The sequence below is a fragment of the Bombus flavifrons genome, chromosome 11 (genome assembly GCF_040668555.2).
Source record: "Bombus flavifrons isolate JBK064 chromosome 11, iyBomFlav1_principal, whole genome shotgun sequence".
In the NCBI taxonomy this organism is placed as follows: domain Eukaryota; kingdom Metazoa; phylum Arthropoda; class Insecta; order Hymenoptera; family Apidae; genus Bombus; species Bombus flavifrons.
Window position 1 is genome coordinate 8,590,127 of NC_138452.1, and position 17,767 is coordinate 8,607,893.

At 30.7% G+C, this 17,767-nt stretch overlaps 5 protein-coding genes across 6 annotated transcripts; 4 read left to right on the forward strand and 1 right to left on the reverse strand.

Annotated features, from left to right (window-relative positions):
* Positions 1-947: 947 nt before the first annotated feature.
* Positions 948-3,488, forward strand: CSN4 (COP9 signalosome subunit 4). The gene is made up of 8 exons (XM_069124119.1): positions 948-1,102; positions 1,170-1,249; positions 1,562-1,680; positions 1,744-1,880; positions 1,951-2,065; positions 2,138-2,327; positions 2,394-2,771; positions 2,866-3,488. Exons 1-8 carry the CDS (start codon positions 1,020-1,022, stop codon positions 2,997-2,999), a joined length of 1,236 nt encoding a protein of 411 aa, XP_068980220.1. The 5' UTR covers positions 948-1,019; the 3' UTR covers positions 3,000-3,488.
* Positions 3,479-7,171, reverse strand: LOC138185280 (voltage-dependent anion-selective channel). Its single transcript, XM_069124121.1, has 6 exons — positions 7,024-7,171; positions 5,737-6,059; positions 5,502-5,623; positions 5,091-5,199; positions 4,799-5,007; positions 3,479-4,578 (listed from the first exon to the last, which is right to left on the reverse strand). The coding sequence occupies exons 2-6, from the start codon at positions 6,054-6,056 to the stop codon at positions 4,487-4,489; spliced, it is 852 nt and encodes a 283-aa protein (XP_068980222.1). The 5' UTR covers positions 6,057-6,059; positions 7,024-7,171; the 3' UTR covers positions 3,479-4,486.
* A 512-nt stretch (positions 7,172-7,683) lies between these two features.
* On the forward strand, positions 7,684-11,886 carry LOC138185277 (SET domain-containing protein SmydA-8). Of its 2 annotated transcripts, XM_069124117.1 has the most exons (11): positions 7,684-7,861; positions 7,960-8,218; positions 8,309-8,425; positions 9,030-9,097; positions 9,186-9,405; positions 9,687-9,937; positions 10,013-10,180; positions 10,266-10,492; positions 10,600-10,810; positions 11,245-11,390; positions 11,557-11,886. In XM_069124117.1, exons 3-11 carry the CDS (start codon positions 8,408-8,410, stop codon positions 11,787-11,789), a joined length of 1,542 nt encoding a protein of 513 aa, XP_068980218.1. In that variant the 5' UTR covers positions 7,684-7,861; positions 7,960-8,218; positions 8,309-8,407; the 3' UTR covers positions 11,790-11,886. The 2 variants fall into 2 exon arrangements, with proteins under 2 accessions (XP_068980218.1, XP_068980217.1); XM_069124116.1 differs by lacking the exons at positions 7,684-7,861; positions 7,960-8,218 and having other exon boundaries at positions 8,262-8,425.
* Positions 11,887-12,115: 229 nt separating this feature from the next.
* On the forward strand, positions 12,116-15,524 carry LOC138185276 (SET domain-containing protein SmydA-8). The gene is made up of 7 exons (XM_069124115.1): positions 12,116-12,506; positions 12,782-12,977; positions 13,142-13,369; positions 13,441-13,725; positions 13,940-14,227; positions 14,312-14,522; positions 14,698-15,524. Exons 1-7 carry the CDS (start codon positions 12,433-12,435, stop codon positions 15,006-15,008), a joined length of 1,593 nt encoding a protein of 530 aa, XP_068980216.1. The 5' UTR covers positions 12,116-12,432; the 3' UTR covers positions 15,009-15,524.
* On the forward strand, positions 15,383-17,289 carry LOC138185279 (erlin-2). Its single transcript, XM_069124120.1, has 5 exons — positions 15,383-15,649; positions 15,903-16,023; positions 16,094-16,283; positions 16,357-16,615; positions 16,686-17,289. Exons 2-5 carry the CDS (start codon positions 15,916-15,918, stop codon positions 17,071-17,073), a joined length of 945 nt encoding a protein of 314 aa, XP_068980221.1. The 5' UTR covers positions 15,383-15,649; positions 15,903-15,915; the 3' UTR covers positions 17,074-17,289.
* The last annotated feature ends 478 nt before the right edge of the window (positions 17,290-17,767 follow it).

The window sequence follows — 17,767 nt, forward strand, 5'->3', positions numbered from 1 at the left end:
GTAAAAATATTTTCTGTTTACGATTATAATCTTACTTCCAATATTTATACATGTTATACTTGAGAAAGAATAAGTATTATAACAATATATCATTTTGGATTTCAAGTATAACGGAATCTGATTCATTGATTTATAATTTTGTCGGCTAGGTATGATGGGACTAATGAGAGATTAAAATTGCAAATGGATAATAAAATTGCATTTCTGTACACATTAGCATACATTAAATGTCATAGAAATTGCAGCTGTAACTAAGTACACGGTTTACGATATGTATGAAATAGAATAAAGTAATCAACAAATATCTTTAAAAATTTACGAATTACATTATATAACTGGTCATTTTTCTATCAATGTTTTAGTTACCTACAATTTTTAAATTAATGTATAACTTAAACACGTGTACTAATTTTGTTTCGATATGAAACTGATAATTTATATTTATTTTAATCGAATACAGAGTAAGAAGTATTATACTAACCCTATTCAAATTAAATACATCAACTTTTTAAATTATGGAACACGAAATGTTAAACCAAATTTATAAGTATAAGCAAGTCCACACTAATTGTATTCTATTCAATCATGAATTATTCATGCAAAGTGTGTTAGCTGATCTCAGTAATGTTCTATAAAGCGCCATCTCAAATTGTATTACGATGTACGTATCTTTGTGATTATTTAATTTTAATAATCTGATAATAACATATATTGTTAAATAAATAAGAATCGGCAATACATATAAAGTACAAGATATAACAAGTTGTAGGAAAATACGTAACACAAAAATTATTATTACATAAGTTATGTTTATATACAAATAAAATTTATATATTTCATTAAAATTATAATATATAAGAATTTTAATTGTTACTTATTGTAATAATTTGCATTTTATTGTTATAACATTCAGTGAAATCTATTTCTATTTATTCCCTACTGTACTTCTAGTAGCTTCCGTCCATAGTTCATGATCGCAATAGGCGCAAAAGTCATTTTTGGTTATTCATGTAGAAAAGATGGTGGTGACGGCATCTTCTGTACGTCAACAGCTCACGAATTTACTGTATTCCGGGGGCTCTCATAAAGATCAGGCGGAGAAGTAAGCTCGTTAAGTAGGATCAAAAGTATGTTTTTGGAATATTCCGTACAAATGGTGATACTTACAGGTATCGAGCGATTTTGGACTCAATACTGTTATCGTCCAGCGAAGAGGCGATGGATGCTTTGAAGGTATTCATTGAATCAGGTACGTTAGATTTTTCTTATAATGTACAGAAATATATCTTTCAATTATCTGATACTATTAATTACTTATAAATATATAACATATATGTATCAAATCGTTACATGTTCATGTCTCTGTATATGCAATAATTTATTAGATTAAACATCATATCCTCATGGTTATTTACATAACTACGTTTTTGTATAAATGTTCTTAAATATCAACACAACTTTTTTTTCCAATTTGTAGATAATTCTAGTCTGCATTTTGTAATATGATATTGTTTCCTTTGGTTTCTTAGTAACATAATAATGAATGCTTTTTGTCTTGCAGTTGTACATGAATATGTAAGTTTGGTCATCTCAAGACAAGTTTTAACAGATGTCAGTAATCGATTATTACTTTTACCTGATGAAGTGTCGATGGCTATTTCGCATTATACATTAGACAAGGTAAATTTTGTTATAATATATATTAATTGAAATATAATAAGAAGTTGCTTGCTAATGTTTTAGATGCAACCAAGAGTAATCTCATTTGAAGAACAAGTTGCTAGTATAAGACAACACTTGGCAAAAATTTATGAACGTAATCAAAATTGGAGAGAAGCAGCTAATGTTTTAGTTGGGATACCACTAGAAACAGGACAAAAGTAAATAGAAAAATCATTGTTATGTACTATCAATTCCAGATTGTTAGATATAATTATTATGTTTACGCAGGCACTATACAGTTGACTACAAACTTGAAACTTATCTTAAAATTGCACGATTGTACTTAGAAGACGATGATCCAGTGCAGGCCGAAGCATTCATCAATAGGGCATCTCTTTTACAAGTATATAGTATTCAAATTTACCTAAGTAGTATATATACCTTTAAAAACAAATTTATTTTGTGGTTTTTTTAGGCTGAGTCGAAAAATGAACAGTTACAAATATACTATAAAGTTTGTTATGCTAGAGTATTAGATTATAGAAGAAAGTTTATAGAAGCAGCTCAAAGATACAATGAATTATCATACAGATCTATTATACATGAAGATGAACGTATGACTGCACTTAGGAATGCATTAATTTGTACAGTATTAGCTTCTGCAGGTAAGTATTTGTTTCATATTCTTTAATTGTTTTAAAAACAATGTATAAGCTTTGCATTAATATTAGGTCAACAAAGAAGTCGTATGTTAGCTACATTATTTAAAGACGAGCGTTGTCAACAACTTCCCGCTTACTCAATTCTTGAAAAAATGTATTTGGATCGCATTATTCGGCGTTCCGAGTTGCAAGAATTTGAAGCCTTATTACAACCTCATCAGAAAGCAAGTACAATTGATGGATTAGGATCCACTATTCTTGACCGTGCCGTTATAGAACATAACTTATTATCTGCTAGTAAATTGTACAATAACATAACTTTCGAAGAATTGGGTGCTTTGTTAGAAATTCCACCAACGAAAGCAGAAAAAATTGCTAGCCAAATGATTACAGAAGGTCGAATGAATGGATACATCGATCAAATTGATTCTATTGTACATTTTGAAAGTAAGTTTAGAACAATCAATTATAGTTAATTAATAATTCAGTCTTATGGATTTAATACAAATATTTTCTATCGATAACTTATTTTCTTGTGTAGCTCGCGAAACTTTACCAACGTGGGATAAACAAATACAATCACTTTGCTATCAAGTAAACCAAATAATAGAAAAAATTGCTCAAACTGAACCAGAATGGATAGCAAAAGCAATGGAAGATCAGATGGTGCATTAATATAAATTTTTTTAATATCAAATAAACATACACAGAAACTGGAACAGGAACATTAGATAAACATTTGATACATACACAACTAAAAATTTGGAGGCAATAAAGATTGTTATAATTCTATAGTGATGCTTATGCATTGCGAGTAATGTAAAATATAACATGCTCGTTAATTTTTGTTAATACGCATAAAATCAATTTTTATATGATCAATAAATAAATTTTGATTTTTCATAATACAAATAAAAATACCAAAATTTATGAAATATTTAACAATTGGTTTTTGCCATTATAGCTACTTTATTATTTACGAAAACTTAACATTAAAATAAGTATAAAATACGGAAAAATTTTTATTGATTAAGCACACTTAAAAAATCATTTGTTTAATATTCATCTATGACTGTTATGAACTTCACGCAAGCATATTCCAGTAAAGGGAATATTGTAATTATCTCATGTAAATAAAGCATTCACACTGCACATAAAATAAAATTTTCTTTATTTTATGAACTAATCAAAGCTTGATCCAGATTTGGCTGAATATTTAACAACTGTTGATGTATGGGAGAATAAAATTGTATGAGTACAAACCTCTTATGCATTATAAGTGCTACATAAGACAAGACTGTGGAATTATTTATAACTAAAAGTATTTATTACTATGTACTATTTAAAAAATGTGAAATCTTTATATAAGATGCCAGACTAAATTATTGGAATCTTCGTAACCAAACATGCATTTCTCAATTTGTTTCAATCCTAAAATAACCACGCTGGCAGTATTGTTTTATATTGATTATACAGATAGGAATGAATGTTATCTCATTCTGTAAATGAAAAGTAACTGAACTTGATATTTGACATCATTTAATCTCAAGTCCCTGTACGTAGCTATTTATTTAATATAATATTAAGTGCAGGTATTTTTACAATAAATTCGGTCATTAATATTATTTGTGTAGCTACAAAAATGTATGTGCAGCATCATACTGTGTTATTTTGAAATCAATCACTGAATTTATAGTTACTTTGTAACTTGGTAACATTTACTACTGAGTTGAAAAATATATTTCCAGAAATGCTTAAACACATTTTCTTCCTAATTTAATTTTATACGTATTTGCAATCAACATTACTCCATGAGTATATTTTTTATAATTAAGTTCAGAGTAATTAACATTTGATTTTAGTAGACTGCATGTTCATCAGGAACTGGTAAAAGGCTGCACCATATCAAATATGAGAGAATTATAGAGGAAAAAATAGAACACTTCTATTTTGGTTAAGAATTTGTAAACCGTATTGTTCATGATAAGATATTGTTACCATACCATGTTTATACGTATTATATGTGGCATCTATTTTGGGATAAACCTATCTATATGTTATAGGCAATACTTTGAAGCATGTACTGTGATACTGTCTTTGTGACACAAAGGCCATGAAAAGACCTTTTGAGTGAATCTAATCCTTTTGTGTCTGATTCATATTTAAGCTTGTAGGTCTAATGCAAGACCAATCTTGTGACCACCAGAGCCAAAGTTCTTTCCATCAATATTTGTAGAAAGTGTCAGAGTTACACCTAAATATGTTAAAGAATATGTAAGTCAAATATCAGATATGATAATATAAATATGTAAGTCAAATATGTAAGTAAATAATCAACATAATCAGTAAAGTACAATGATTTAATGGATATATTATGACAACTGATGAGAAACATAAAATCAAATATAATATTGTTACTCTACCAAAAGTCTCTTCCTTAGAGTAACATTTTGCACGAATTAAACATCACTTACCATCACGTAACTTTTGTTGATATCCTAGACCAATTTGAAGATTAGAATTAACTTTAGCTCTGATAGATGCATCTGGGTCAAGATTATATTTTGTAGCAATTCCAAATTGTGTCACATTGTTGCTTGAATTCCACTCCAGATTAATTGCGCCTTCTAGATCTGGTTTCACTTTGTGATAAATGAGGCCACTAAAGTCACAGCCATTGTTCCTAAAAAAAACAGAATATTAAAAAATGAAGAAAATTTTATCAAATTATTTTTTCTCATGAATATTTATAACGATTACACATACACTGCTGCGTGAAGAGTAAAGTCAGATGCGGTATATCCAAGTGCAAAGTTATTCTTTGTAAGCTTGTTTCTTTGTGTATCAAAACAAGCTTGATATCCAGCCAACCAACCTACAATTTCATCGTAGTATTTTATAACCTAGTAAATTTAATCTATTCTGTTTTACTATAACACAATCTTACATCATTCTTTCTGGAATAACAGGATACTGGGAATGTAAAGGGGAAGGACTTGAATGGAATTACAAGAAATCACATAAGGACAACAATATAATAACTATTAAATATCTGAACAATATTTAACTTTTCAAGTTCAATACTAAAAAAAGAAATGATACAATATTACATAATAATAAAAATAATATAAATATATGCCATAAACTAAAAATATATACATGCCATCTTTTTCTTACCTTGGTATCCTACAACAGTTGATGCATTTACCAAAGGACCAGCAGAAAGACTAAGATCAAAATCAGCATTGGCTGATACATTCTCATGTTTGTAAGATGTCTTCAGTTTTCCAGTCTTGGTCCTACAACACAAAACAATCACATATTTTTCAAAACTATTTATTTTAGGTACATGCAAAGCAGAGATAAGTAAACTATAAGGTACAGATAAAAATTAAATGATATAATATTTTACCCTGTTTGTGGAGAGAAAGTACAGCCATAGCCAAGGGTAAGACCTTTGAGCAATTTGTCGGCAAAAGTAACATCAGTAGCAAGTGTATTATCAGTATTCCACTTTTCACTAAATTTCAATCCATAGTCATCAATATTATATTTGGTTTCTAAAGTACCAAATACTTTTCCACTATCTTGATTAGATACCCCACCACTAGAGAATTCTACACCAGACTTAGTTTTTGTTTTCACATCCAACTTAATTAGACCAAAATGATATCCACTGGAAAATAAGTCACGAGCACTTTTGCCTAAATCACTATATGCTGGTGGGGCCATGATCTATGCAAAAACATTAAAGAGGTACACTACATTATTTGCCAATTAACAATAACACAAATTTATATAATGTATGCATATAAAATACAAATATTTACTTTATTTAAAGAAAAGTGTAAGTAAGACATTTTCATTCATAAATGAAAAAAATATTGAATTTTAAAAATATATTTTTCTAAATTATACATTTAAATATGCTTAGCATTAAAGCGCTAAAATGACAATAATCTCTAATCTGAATGATAAGTAATCGAAAAGTTCAAGTTATTATCTCAAAATCAATAAATGATGTGTCAGTCATAATTAACTTACAAGTATATTTTTCAATTACAAAATAAATAAAAAATGAGATTCAATTAATGAAAAATTGTTAGTTACATATAGCGTAAGAGTTGCAATTTTCCTTGAAAATTATTTACTGCATTTCGTAATATTTAATACATATGCGAGAAAAATGAATATCAAATTAACTATGTATATACTTTCTGACAGAAATTTTATTGTAAATAATGAATTACGGGGCTAATAATGCCAATATTAAGAAAAACGAAAAAAAGAAAATACACTAAGTAACAATATGTAATTAATTTAACAATAATACAGAGGAAAAATGGAGTGATATTGACCTGTCTTGGTATTACATAAGGTGTAAACCAGCAATTTCTAATTCTCAAAATTGAATTGAATTTTACATTATCACACCCGAAAATATCCTTGTTTAATGAAAAAAACGTTATTGGTTAAATCACAAAGGAAAGATAAAGTGTTTAAATTCATATGGATTTACAAAATTGATAGAAATGGTTTTTAACACTGCCAAACGACAGTCCAGCGACATGACTAGCAACTCATGCCGGCTTTACAAATATTTAACTTTTCTTGCAAATTTTCACGCAATCTGTGTGTATGAATAAAGAATCTAATTTAGATCTAGGATATATAAATAATGGTATTCATTGGTACTTACTTATGTTCTATGTTATAAGACGCAAGTGCAGAAAACTGCAAGACTTCGTCTCGTTGTCCCTTAATTGCGTACGTGAGACGATATGAGAATCGGGAGAGGAAGACGGAACCTTCGCGCAACTGTGCTTGCGCATGCGCAGAATAACTTCCAAATAAGCTAGACACTATTTTTATGTGAAAATTTTAATAACATACATAGAATAAAATTAATTTATACAAATAGGAGAATGTTCGTCTTTTATTAAACAAAATATATTCAGCAATTTAATCTTTATATTGATTTACTTTCTAGATATTATGTAACCTTGAAGATCACCCTCATAGGCGTGGATCTTGTACACATCCTGATCACCCGGTACTGTTTATTGAGCGTTGAGTAAAAGATAAAGATATATAAAGGAAAAAGTATTGTCAAATAGTATACTAAACACACATTTAATTCATACTACTATCAAGTATACCCTTATTACTAAAAACCATATACGTCTCTCTAATTGACTATGTTAATCTTAAATGCACTGTATAAATGGTATTTATATATTATGTAAATAAACGACATATATCAAACTCTTTAATTATAGTAGGATATTATATTTCAAAATTTCCTTTTCTTCCTACTAAATGAACTACTTTGCTGAAAATCTGGAATTCCAATGTGCAATTTTCGGTAAGAAGCAACCTCAATCAAGTCAATTGCACACGTAAAGAAACTGTTGATCAGTCTCGTAAGAAAATTAGATTATAACTAGTTGTCAATATATAGAAGAAAAATCCTGAATACAAAAAAGGAACGAGGGCGCGAAGTTAATAGAACTTCTTTCAAACTTCAATATATAAAGGTAATTGTATACTAAAATAGTTGGTCAAAACTATCTATTATTTCTAAATTTTCATTTCAAAAAGTTACTCATCTGTAATCTTCTGTCACATGAAAAAGGTACTGAAGATACAGTGAAAAAAATAGCGAAATGTACATAATTATTTATATGGTTATTAGATGAATAGTTATAAAAATGACCAGTCTCATTTTTTGACCATTTCGTGAAACTGTCGAAGTAATTAAAACTGCACATTTTCGGTTCCCAAAATAGAATAGTTGCTCGACGCAGAGTGTGTAACTACCATTTCTACGCGAACTGAGACTCTTCCCGAAAGACGATGGTGAACGATCTAGATGATATCTTGGCAGTCTCTTCGTGGATAGTATATTTTTATTAAGGCGAATATATATATATAAACGTCTGTGCAAAATTAATTTTCAGTCTGTTTGTATCCTTCTTCTTTAGCAGATCGTGCAATTCGGTTCGAACCCGAAAGAAGCGTACAATACAAGCGAACTTGAGGAAATTATTTCAATATCAATATTGATCGATCGTTGATCAACCATGTCACAAAAAAGCTTGGTATGTATCATAAATTAATAAAATCTGTTCCGTTCATGCTGAATGTTCTTGTTGTAAATTAATTTTATTGTTTTATTTGTCCGCATAAACCCGCTAACAGCATACTATAGATCATAAAATATTTAATTTTATTGTTTTATTTACCCGCACAAACCCGCTAACAATATACTATAGAGTATAAAATATTGCGACTTAACTATAATTTTATCGTTAATGGAAAACTCATGCTGAACATATTGCGTTTAGTATATTTAAACTGCATTTGCATTTAATATATCCAAATTTTGCGTCATATTCTATAATAGACGAAGTTTTTACTGATGGTTTGTTGCACACTATTAAAAAATAACAAGGAAATAGTCTATAATACAAAACTATGTACTGGTCTTACGAAATCGATGTACCGAATTGATTTGTTTGCATATGTATGCTTCTATACAGCATGTACAGCGATGTTGCTTTCCGCGTTACATTTATTGCACAAAAATGATTCTGCTGCGTATTTATGTTAAAAATGAAAATAACAATCTACAATTTTCAATTACGAGTCAATTTCTCGATAATACAAAACTACAGATTTAAAAATAATAATGTTGTTCATTAGGGGGAATCGACGCCAACGGGGAAAAGCACGGCGACATACAAAATTCTTCAGAATGATAAAGTGGGAAGGTAAGAAAGTATTTTTCTTCTTCTTAATCGACTATATTACGATTGAAATGAACACTGTTTGGTAAATCTTTAAAATACTTTTTCTCAGGTACATGGTCGCTAGCAAAGAGTTGGAAGCAGGGGAAGAAATTGTCACAGAAATGCCTTTTGTAGTTGGACCAAAGGCATTCACACACCCTTTGTGTCTTTCCTGTTATGCAACATGGCCTCCATCGTTAAGCGCTAAACCTCTTTGTTCAAAATGCGGTTGGCCTGTATGTTCAGAAGAATGCGAAAACCAACCGCAACACAAGGACTATGAATGTCAGGTAGAAATCACGAGAATATAAAAACAGCAAAACTATCTTCCACTTTCTGCGATTAACGCTTATTTGCAAATAATTTTCGTATGTTGCAATCAATTGTGAAGCCTTCGCTAATAATACATTGTCAATTTGCATACTTTGTAGGATATAAGAGAGAAAAGAAGGTGTTAAAAGCGGAAAATGAAAGTGTGAAGATGTTAAAAGACGTGTGATTTAGAAATATGATTCGCTTTTATGCTACGTATCGAACGACAAACTATAATACTCACGTATCTTATTTGTAGGTATTCGTACAAGCCAACGAGAAGTTTAACGTGCAGGCTGCTCTGGAAGAAGCAAACGAAAATGGAGTGCCGCAGTTGGAATGTATAACTCCGTTGAGATTGCTTCTAGAATCGGAGAGAAATCCTGAAAGGTGGAACAATGAGATAAAGGACATGGAGGCTCACAATAAAATAAGAAGTCAAAAGAAACATTGGCAATCAAATCAGATTAATATAGTGGACTATATAAGAAAACAACTGAAATTAGACAGGTAATTACTCGTCAATCTCGCGAGAGAAATAAGTAATTTTATCATCGACCTATGTTTCGTTTTGTTTCATCGCAGATTTTCGGAAGAACAAATTCATACAGCATGTGGAATTCTAGAAATCAATACTTTCGAGATTCGAACAGCGAAAGGATGTAGCGCGAGAGCACTATATCCAACAGTGGCTCTAATGAATCATTCGTGTATCTCTAATACATGCCACAGCATTTCACCAACTGATTATAGGTAAAATGATAATTGCTTAAATTCAGTAATAAATCGCCAAGTTACTTGATAAATAGTATCTAAAGAACTTTTACTCTGTTCACAGAGTACGATTGCGTACCACCCTCAAAATTCCTGCCGGTGGAGAACTTTACGGAAGTTACACACATTCGTTACTTCCTACGCTATTGAGAAGAGAACATCTTCTCGAAGGAAAATATTTCGCCTGTGCCTGTCCAAGATGTTCAGATCCTACTGAACTTGGAACGCATGTGTCTTCGTTGAAATGCAACAAGTGTGATAACGGAATTGTGTTATCTTTAGATTCTCTGGGTAAAAATATCTCGTATGACTGCCTCGCTAACGATATCGACTGATCCGCATACAATTAAGAATACGATTAATCGTAATCGCAATTTCCAATTAAATTTATGTTACAGATCCAGAAAGTTCATGGAAATGTACGCATTGTGAATTTACGACATCGGGATCAGCCGTTCGAAAAGTGTTGCATATCATACAAGCAGAAGTGGATGCAGTAGAGACCATTAGCGGTGCTGATGGAGCTGATGCCATTCAGGAAAGGGAAACAGTGGTGAAAAAATATCGTTCTGTTTTACATCCTCGACATGGTTTCCTTACGATGCTCAGGTAAATATAATCTCATTATATTAATGATTATGGTAATTCATATACGTGATAAGTGTTTATCAGATTATGCGGTGTAGATAACAAGCGATCGAGAGTTGACCGAGATAGAGATAGATAAAATATTTATATTATTATATCGATTACCATTGAGAGGCGATTGTAAGAATACACGTGGAGATTGAAATGTATGATGCCATGTATGGTGACACGTGGTAAATTTACGTCTGTGTGTAAAGTTTCGTGCGTATACTGTATGAATGAAGCGGGAAGAATTATCCGCTTATTGTATATAAATTATGCTGCAATCTCAATTGGCAAATCCACAAAGCTGTCTCTCAATAGATACAAATTTTTATACCTATTTTGTCGGTAATGTTAAAACCGTGGTAAGAGGATTTAGAAGATTGAAATAATCCAGGAACTTCGCTTTGCAGACATTCGTTGACACAAATGTATGGCCGCGTGGACGAGTACCTCCTAGATGATTTGCCTGACGTCGTATTAGAACATAAAATCGATATTTGCAGGCTGTTACTTCAGGTCTTGGACGTCATAGAACCTGGCTATTCTCGTATAAGAGGTAAAGGATTTATAATTATCTACCATTTGTTATTGTACTTTCAACGATAACGCACTTTATTTCCTGAGATATCTACGCCAAATGTTAATTAAACAATAATGAACTTCTGTTAATGGATGATGCTTTATTAACGATTGTTATTAATATTTTGCTTTTACCGGTAAAGGAATGACACTTTATGAGCTCCATGCGCCTTTACTTTTTATCGCTAAAACGCAATGGAACGCTGGAGTGATCGATGAAGCTGTCCTAAAATCAAAAATGATAGAGGCTGCCAACATTTTGAAAGAAGCGGCATTAATTTTATGCTTAGAACCACCGGACACACCGGAAGGTCAAATAGGTATCGTTGCTAAAGAATCTCTGGCTCAACTCGAAGAATCAATCAAAAGTTTATAAATACTTATTTATTGTAAATATATGAAGCTTTGTACGAACGTATTTCTTTGTTAATAAAGTTACGCAAGGCCGTACGTACGTACGTAATAAATACATATATCATGTTTCAATACGAATATAATGTATCCAACATAATGTTTCTTACTAAAAACTTATCACATATCAGATCTCATCTAACGAACGACGACGAACATAAATGGAGAAAATAAAACTGTCTCTGATTCTCCAAATCCCTCCCATAACGGTTTAATCTTTTTTAATCTTCGTCAAACTTACATCGGTCTTCTATTTACATCTAAATTTCTTAGAAGATTTCATCAACACCGAGAGAACGATTTATTTAAAATGTGGACGATCGTGGAAGATCGCGGTCCCTAAAGCCATTACCTACGCATTGTTTTGTTACGAATACTCGACAAGCACGCGCTACGCTACTTCTAATAATAATATAGCGTATCGAGAGTACTAAAGAGAGACGGCTCCCGCTACAACTTCCTGTATTTCGGTGTCAGTTACGAACCGTAGGAAATGCACGATACCGTCAAACTCTCACGCGCCTAAGTATCGTTAGTCTCGCATAAGACACGTAAGTACATACGTTCTTTCAAGCAATTGACGAAAATAGCTGGACTAATATACCACGATGGAAGGAAAATCGAAAAACGCTGCGACTCCCACGTTAAAATATAGAGTTGCTTACTCAGAGAAGCTGGGCAGGTATAAACATATACAGCACATATATCTTAAGTAAATATAACGCGATAGGCATCTAAAAGCGTTGAAATAGCATCTATTGGCAGTATCGTGTTAATAAATTCTTGGATTATATTTAATCTCAGTCAAAAAGCAAATATGATATTGTATATCATGATATATACACTTTTGGTCTTCGCAACTAATTTGATTACGAATTGAATTGAAATCATGTGTGTATATATCACGTTAGATGTGTTGTGTATTTTGAGATATATTTACATATCGTCTTTTATAAGATATTTACAGGCGGCAAAGAATTTAACAGCAGGCGAAGTGATACTTCGTGAAGAACCGATCGCTGTTGGACCTATAACTTCCAGCAAAGATCCGGCATGCTTTGCGTGTTTGCGTTTGTTGCCAAAAATCAAGAAAGAACTACAGTATGTTTGCTCAAAATGCAACATTGCGCCTCTGTGCAGTACTGCCTGCGAGGTAGATGCAAAAATAATTCACTCGTTTTACTCAAACATCCTCTCTAAATTTCCTCTTTAATCGCTACAAAATTTAACAAAGCGTACCTTACTTACTCTCTTGAAGAAAGGTACACTATTTTGTTAAGCACCGTCAGTTATCATTGATCATTAGTCATTTTTCAGGAACGATCGAAACATCATACACCGGATGAGTGCGAAATTTTCAAACGCAATAAAGATTTATTAATAAACAATACGGAAAATATCATCGGTGTATTATTACCGTTAAGATTATGGCTCTTGAGACAAAGAGATCCAGAATTATGGAAACAAGTCGAATCTATGGAAGCTCATACAGATAAGAGAAGAAACACGTCCGTCTGGAAAGATAGAGAACTAAATGTTGTAAATGTAAGTAAAACGAAGCAACTAATTAAGAAAGACGATTAATTTTCTATAATAAGTCTTCTTGTTTCAAATAGGTGATAAAATCGCTTCATTTAGTTCCTGATGACGACCCATCTGTCTCAGAGCTCCTCCAACTGTTGTGCGGAATTTTAGACGTTAATTGTTTCGAGCTCAGATCTCCGGGAGGTCTGGATGGACTTCTTTTACGAGGTTTATATGTGGAGGCCTCCCTGATGGCTCACGACTGCAGGGGTAACACTCATCTAACTGCTGATGACAATTTTCAGCTTACTGTATACGCCAGTTTGCCGATCAAAGAAGGCGATGAAATCTACTTCAATTACACCTCGTCGCTTTTGGTTTGTTTATTCGCTTATTATAAAGATTTTTACTTCACAAAATCCAAATCACTCCGCGTGAGAAATTTTTTAAAATCATTAAAATACTATTGTACCACGTTATATTATGTACGAAGCTTCTAACGATTAAAATTACAAATTGTAAAGTTGTGCAGATCTATCAATCGTTTATCGATCGCTTTAAGAATTGATCATTTACATGTTTCATTGCTAGGGAACCTTAGGTAGGAGAGAACATTTGCGAGGTGGAAAGTATTTCGAATGCGAGTGCCCATTATGCAGCGATCCATACGAAATGGGATCGTACATGAGCAGTATTCTGTGTCCACGATGTAGAGAGGGTTACATAGGAATGCAAAACCCTCTGACAAAGTTTCCATACGAAAAAGGAACAAGATGGCAATGCAACAAGTGCAAAAGCTCCATCGGAGGTCGTCTTGTCAGAGCCACTTTAAATATAACCAGAACATTGATCGACGATGTGGACGATTACGATATTAAAGTTCGTATATGATAGAATTATGATGATTGTACATTATTGAGCATCTATCTAATTTAATATATATCTTGATTTTTAATAATCAAGGGATTGGAAACTTTAATGGCGAAATTGTCGAAGTCTTTCCATCGAAATCATTTTCTAATGCTATCATTGAAACAAAAGTTACTAGCTGCCTATAGAAAGGAAGTGGCAACGCCAAATCCACAAAAAAAAATTATGCAGAAAATGTCTGACGTATGTAAGGAAATGTACGATATGCTTGAAATTATCGAACCAGGAATATCTCGATTGAAAGGTATTTTTAATCGAGTAATTTATTTATTCGACTTAGTAAAATCAGCGAAAAATGATATTAACCGAATTTTAATTCTGCAGCAACTTCAAATATGTTTAAATATCGATTTAGTACGCATATATATGTACGTATATGAATAAAGTACGTCGTCTATTACTATACATATATTTTTTAGGAATAATGTTATACGAAATGCACTTACCACTAGTGCTGTTAGCAAATCGTGCATATTCCGCACGAGAAATTTCTTCAAACGAATTAGCTTCGCGCCTTGAAGAGGCCGGGAGTCTCTTGAAGAAGTCCCTAACAATGCTCCTTTTGGAACCAGTGGACACGCCAGAAGGGAAATTGGCCAAACGAGCTTTGCAAGAATTAAAGGCATTAAATCAGAATATAGTCGATGTTAAAACCATCAATGAAACTGAAGAAAGTGGCAATCGTGACAGAAAAAGATTACAGAAAAATAAATCTAATAAAAACAAATAGAGAAATAAAGATACTTAAAATACCCAAGAGAAACATGTCTTTTACGTTAAGAATAATGATTGCTATATGAATTAACTTTTATCATTCTTTTTATAAAGATGTACATACAGGAAATAAAGATATATTGGTAATTTAAGTAAACAAAATTTTTAATAATTTTGTATTATTTTAAGCGCCATACGTGACACTAATAATCAAAACTGTCACTATATTGTTTTAGTAATGTTGCAGAATAAATTATATTATTCTTACTTAAAACTGTATTAATATTTTTAAAATTAGTTTTAATAACATTAAAAAGAATTTGAAACTCTTAATCATCATTTCCTTATAAGAAATTATCCTCGTCCGTTGAGATTGTTCTGGTTTGATGGTTATCGGTTTCTGTTTATCTTGAACGATATTAGAATGTGTGATATGTATAGTATATATATATGTAGAAATCATATCCAAATGTAATTTTAAAAATCTAATTCATTATTTAATATAATAAATAACATGAGTTAAGCAAACGATTTAATTTATAACAATCTGATATATCAACTGAAACAACACAATTGACTAAAACATAAAATATTCAGCATTTATACGTTAAAAATCTAAATTCACAAGTTTACTTACTTCCTAATATATTTGCTATCGTAAGTAGATAATATTCTAGAGGTTTACAAAATTTTGTAATATATATAAGTCAAATATAACCTCAATGTGTAAATCGAACATGATAGAAGTGTAAATAAAACAAATTATTGCTATTTTATTGAATACAGTTTGAAATAAATATTATTCTTGTGTACAATACAAAATTAATAGCTTGTTACAATAAACAAATAATTATATATAGCGGATTATTAATTTCCTTAATTCATATAACACGATATATTTCTATTTTAGCAACTAAAATAACATGTTTGACCAGAGCATTATTGGAATATGTTTTTGTATTTGCTTAGCAATAGTTTTCAACTTTTCTTTACATCGTATAGAAGAAGGTCATGTTGGTGTTTATTTTAGAGTAAGTAATTTATAAATATATTTCATTCTAATATTATAAACATTATAAGCATTTCTATTAAATGGTACAGGGTGGAGCATTATTGCCTCAAGTCAGCAACCCTGGGTTTCATATGATGATACCCTTATTAACAACATATCGCTCTGTCCAAGTTACACTACAGACAGATGAAGTAAAGAATGTTCCATGTGGAACAAGTGGAGGTGTAATGATTTATTTTGATCGTATAGAAGTTGTAAATATATTAGATGCAAGTAGTGGTAAGAATTTTATTACGTTAAACTAGAAGTTATAAATTATTGCAATATTGTATATTAATTCTTTTAATTATAGTTTATAACATGGTGAGAAACTTTACAGCAGATTATGATCAAACATTAATATTCAATAAGATTCACCATGAATTAAATCAATTTTGTTCTGTACACACATTGCACGAGGTGTATATAGACTTGTTTGATCAAATAGATGAAAATTTGAAAACTGCTTTACAAAAAGACTTAAATGACTTAGCACCTGGTTTAAGTATTCATGCAGTTAGAGTTACTAAACCAAAAATTCCAGAAACTATCAGAAAAAATTATGAGTTAATGTAAGTACCATAGATTTAAGTTCATGATAGATTCTAAAAAACTTGAATAATATTTTAATAACTATTACAGGGAAGCAGAGAAAACAAAACTTTTAATTTCAACACAGCATCAAAAAGTCGTTGAAAAGGATGCAGAGACCGATAGAAAGAAAGCTGTTATTGAAGCAGAAAAAGAGGCACAAGTAGCAAAAATACAGTATATTCAAAAAATTATGGAAAAAGAGTCACAACAACGAATAGCGGCTATTGAAGATGAAATGCATTTGGCAAGACAGAAAAGTCGTTCAGATGCTGAACATTATCAAACAAAAATGCAGGCTGAAGCAAATAAGCTTCTTCTTACCCGAGAATTTTTAGAACTAAAGAAATATGAAGCACTAGCACATAACACAAAAATATATTATGGTCAAGATATACCAAAAATGTTTATGTTGGATGTTACTCAAGTGTCAAATTAACTCTCTAGTACAAACTCATATGTGGATGTTAAAAAAAAATAATTATAGAAATGAGTGTTTTCTTTTTTCTAATACATTTTGAATAATGTAATGATTGTTTTATGTTTAATACATATGATGAGCTGTATTTTATAATAATTATAAAAGTGATAGTAATGATAGTACTCTGATGCAATGAAATATAATTTGCATGTAAATTTATACAATTCATCAATTTATATACTATAATAAATTATAATACTATATATAATTATAATACTATATAATAAATTTATATACTATAATACATTATCAATGTTTCCTTTTTTACTAACTTTTATTAGGATAAACAAAATTTTCTAATAAAAGTATTGTTACAAATTGCATTGATGTTGAGTTACTATATATTTAGTTTGTATCTAAAGTGTCCCGTAGTTGCTCTAAAATAAACAATACAATTTCATCTCAAACATTATAAATACGGAAAAATAAATTTGTAAAGTCAAAATAAACAAAATTTTTCAAATTGGGCCATATTTTTAAATAAAACCAAATCATTAGTTTTAATTATAACCTATGATTCACTTAAATGTTAATATATCTCTAGAATTACTAAATTATTAACTTACAGTTTTACAGTTTAATTTACATTTACAGTTTTTAACAACAAATATCTAACAACTATTTCAAATTCGAACTGCGTTCCAAGAGCTTC